This window comes from Poromitra crassiceps, assembly GCF_964638095.1.
Source record: "Poromitra crassiceps genome assembly, chromosome: 28".
NCBI lineage: Eukaryota > Metazoa > Chordata > Actinopteri > Beryciformes > Melamphaidae > Poromitra > Poromitra crassiceps.
In genome coordinates, this window is record NC_139651.1 from 17,778,447 (window position 1) to 17,782,890 (window position 4,444).

Below are 4,444 nucleotides of genomic sequence, written 5' to 3' on the forward strand. Positions count from 1 at the left end.
GGGGGAGGTCACTCTTTCTCTCTCCCTGTACGGCTGAACTAGTTTTATATATTATTGTTTATTTGTTACTTTTTTATATCAATTTCCAAATAGGGAAACAATGTGTAGGCCTTTATAAATGACCGCTGTTTTTGGTGGCTTTTGGGTTCATTCTGGTGAAACTGTTGCGCATATCCAACGGAGGAGCACTTCGGACGGAGAGGTCGGCGTCTCCGTCGTCCAGCGGGTTGCATTGCCAATCCGTTTGAAAGCGAGAGAGGGAGAGGTCAAATCTGCCAAATCGTTGCCAAATTGTTGTTTTTTTTGTTCTTGTTGTTCATTTCGTCTACTAGTCTTCCCCGATCGTTCTCCACTCCACCGGATTGAAAACGGAAGCAAAAAAAACAAACGATAAAAAACCCAGTTCTTGTGGTGCTCTGCACTGTTACACCGTCCTACAAATCTGTGATTTCCAGGGAGGGTAGCTTCCATGTTAGCTTCCCTCTACAGTCCTACACTCTTCCATGTTAGCTTCCCTCTACAGTCCTACACTCTTCCATGTTAGGCCACTGTTCATGGCTTTCCACATCTTCCGCATTCATCTCTACCGGAGAAGATACCTACTGAGTAGACCTCGAGCATGTTGATATCATCCCAACATAGATCTTCTCTGAGGTTGAGCCACACACACTGTCACAAAGTGCTGCTCCATAAGGGTCCAACCGCCAAATGACGCCCACAAGCAAAGGCAGAAAAAACCCTCAAACTAGGGAGGTGATGATCGTGAAGAGGCGCGCGACAAACAAACTCTAGATCTCCGACTTTGACCGACTCGGGGGTTCGCTTCGAGTCCAGAGGCGGCGTCATTAAGCATTTTTTTTTTTTTTTTATATATTTTTGTAGATTAGCCATTAGTCTCTTTAAGATTTACAGAACGTCTCTATGTGGGCAGAGCATTTACAGAACGTCTCTATGTGGGCAGAGCATTTACATACACAGCAATTGTTTGTGTCACTTTTCTACTTTTTTTTTTATATATATATATTCTAGTTGGAGACATTCATCATGTACAGAAAGAAGCTGCTATTCTTGATTTCTCTTGTGGTTGTAATATAGCTGATATATAAAGAGAAAAAACTCCCTTCAGGTTGGATCTATGACCGTTTCCACTACAGTCACGTTGTTTTTTTATGCTTGTAATTGTGTAAAAGGTGTATCTGAGACGGTGTTGTTTGTGTGTTGCTTAAAAAAAAGGTGAGACTTGTTGCCTTGTGTTCTCCAACACCGGTACACTCCCCTCTGTCCCACCCAGCCGGATGGACCCCGGGTGGCTTCTCTGCCCGTCCGCATCCCAACTGAATCTCAGGTCAAAGGAAAGTGAAATCCTTTTCTACTTTTTTTTTCCCAGATGTTTTTCTTGTCTTCATTTTTTTGTACCGTGCCGTGTCCCTTACCTCTCTGTCTGATCCCACGTCCTGTTTCATTTCTTTGATCGTTCGACAAGGCCAGTGTCTCTCAAACTTGTCGGGGACCACAGTAGGTCCAGGCACAGTTTCTACGCGTTTAAATAAGATCGGCTTCAAGGGGACGCAAAGTAAACGCAAGATATCCCTCTTTAACGAGTCGTGTGAACTAGTATTAGCCTTAAAATCCGACTTTTTCTTTCGAGAAAATGGAACAAATCTGCCATTCGGATGAGATCGTTCCACTTGGCACACGTGTCTTGGATGGAGTGTGATCTTCTCGATGCTGGACTCGTCCACACGATGGCCTTGTTTCAAGATGCTGATGCTTGTTGTATCGAGACAAGTCACTGAAGCAAAGTGACGCTGCAGCATCGTGGAAGACCTGGGATGTTCTTCTCACCCCAGTTTGGCAGAGTCGCTCGTGTGTTTGAAGAAAAGTCTGATTTTCAGGCCGAATACAAAACGAATCGCAGGCCTTCTCTTCCTCCGAGTTCCTTCTGTCGACCAAACATCAGGTCTGGATTGAGCCGGAGCAGCACATTTTGCTTGAAGTCTGCTCCACTTAAACGCTAAATGCAATACATTTTGTCACAGTTCAGGTTTACTGAAGAAATACAGCAGACCAAACTATAAAGACATCGTTATGAACGTAAGGTCAGAGAAGGACCACATGGCATGATAGTATTTTAAAGGCGCGTTCACCTCCAAAAGTTTGTATTCCCAGTTCCCAGCCCAGATGTTTCCTATTTATTTCATTTCATTTTGTGAAGTGTAAATCACTGTGCAAAAACCCTGCGACTTTCTCTCCCTCACTCTTGTTAATTTGTTCTATTGCTTTGATGATATTTGGGGGAAGGTTTTTTGTCATTCCTTCAAGCATCCATCTACCTCACTGTTTGTTTTCACTCTTATGTACATGTTCAGAAAGACAAAGCGTCTCGTCTCTGTTGTCCAGCTGTGACGACCATCTCACCCAGTGTTGTTTATATGGACAAACTCGTTAGCGCACGAAACACTACCAGCCACAGACCAAACCATCCCTGGGGGGGGGGGGGGGCGGAATGAAAACCAGACCAGATTCCCGTAAATGTTACATGACAGCATCTGGTGAACGACCAACTCTCATTTTGGAGTCGTGTTCTAAACATCGAGGTGGCGGATCGAGTAGTGGAAGCTGCTTTTGAATTGGGCAGATGTGCCAACAGCATCTGCAGCCTGGGGCGGGGGGATTGAGATGTTGAGACTGAAATGAAAAGATTCGGCCGTCTTGACGCTATGCAATGTGGTGGGTAGAGGGGTATGGAGGGGCGGCGGGGTTGTCTTCTGTCCCCTGATGGGTCTCTGGACCCCGCTTGCCCCTCCCTCCCCCCGTGGCCCATGTCCCCCCTACATCCCACTCCTACCAGCCCAAAGAGGCTGCTCTGCTCTGGATGTCGTTTGGTCCTGTGGTCTGCTGATAGGAGAACCAAGAGGATTTTATTTTGAGAGAAAGCGAGTGTGTCAGTGCTGTTGTCCAATAGAAAACGGATGTTAGTGGAGGTCAGTGCTGTTGTCCAATAGAAAACGGATGTTAGTGGAGGTCTAGCTTTCAGAGGCCACATGTTAGTTTTTTGTTTTTTCAGCTTTACCCCTTCACACTAAACAGCCATCCAGATGTTGATACACAACCAGACAGCAAGCAGATGAGTTACGCAACAGAACCTCCCATGTGGGCTGTCTGGGGGACAGAAGACATTTGAGAAGCCCTGCTGCAGTGGTTTGGTCCTAAGGCTGAAGCTAGGCCAGTAGCAGACAGTAGAAGGTGTCTCTGCAGACGTACAAGCCCCCAAAGCCCATCTCCAGCGTAGATACTGTAGCAGAGCCAGGAGCAAGGTTTTCATATTCATAGCGGCTGAGGTTCTGAACGAGTCCATTCGCCCAAGATGGAGCATGATACCTTCTGCGTTGTGGGTGAAAAGAAGGACCGAGTTAGTTTTCTTGTCCGATGTTCAGGGAGGTTGACGTTTTGTTTTGAGGCTGTGTGACTGTTTGTGTTTCAGGTTTGTTACAGCCTGCGGGGGGGGAAGGAAGGCTGTCATATCCTGGTGATCATTTTGGACATATTGAGAATGGAACTGGAGCTGGTAGAGAGGCATGTCGCTGGATGGAAATGTTTGTTTTTTTGTGCTTTTTGTTCAAGAAAAAGGAGAAATAAATTCAGATCACCAGCTCTGACCATGTTTTTGCATTTTATATCCAGTCCATACAGTATGCCGACATCCCATCACAGGTGTAGAAGGTCCTGCATCTGTGTCAATAGACATCAGAGCAACATATTTCTTAAACCGATTCCATGTTAGTGAGACACAAGTGTGCGGGAGTTTTGTAGTTTCTGACATTTACCACTACCACACAAACTACCACACGAACTACCACACACAAACTACCACACAAACTACCACACACAAACTACCACACACAAACTACCACACGAACTACCACACAAACTACCACACAAACTACCACACACAAACTACCACACACAAACTACCACACGAACTACCACACAAACTACCACACAAACTACTACACAAACTACCACACACAAACTACCACACAAACTACCACACACAAACTACCACACAAACTACCACACACAAACTACCACACACAAACTACCACACACAAACTACCACACAAACTACCACACAAACTACTACACAAACTACCACACACAAACTACCACACACAAACTACCACACAAACTACCACACAAACTACCACAGGCATTCACATGGAAGAGCACATGTTTACAGACAGCCGTCTCACTGGCTGTAATCAAAGGCCAGCAAATTCAGTGTGACAGTTTAAATGTTTAAGCTCTGGTACTGTCAAGTTTCACCTCATAGAAGGCCATGATGGCATCATGATGACCTCATATAGAAGGCCATGATGGCATCATGATGACCTCATGTAGAAGGCCATGATGCCATCATGATGACATCATATAGAAGGCCATG

The 4,444-nt window shown here is 45.4% G+C and overlaps 1 protein-coding gene across 1 annotated transcript in view; it reads left to right on the forward strand.

Moving 5' to 3' along the window:
* LOC310799593 (leucine-rich repeat-containing protein 28-like) overlaps positions 1-1,338 on the forward strand; it is a gene marked incomplete at its 3' end in the record, with an annotated part of 6,163 nt that extends 4,825 nt beyond the window's left edge. Inside the window, exon 6 of the mRNA XM_083662181.1 lies at positions 1,292-1,338. Coding sequence (XP_083518307.1) covers positions 1,292-1,338 — 47 coding nt within the window. The remainder of the gene's footprint in view (positions 1-1,291) is intronic.
* Between the last annotated feature and the right edge of the window lie 3,106 nt (positions 1,339-4,444).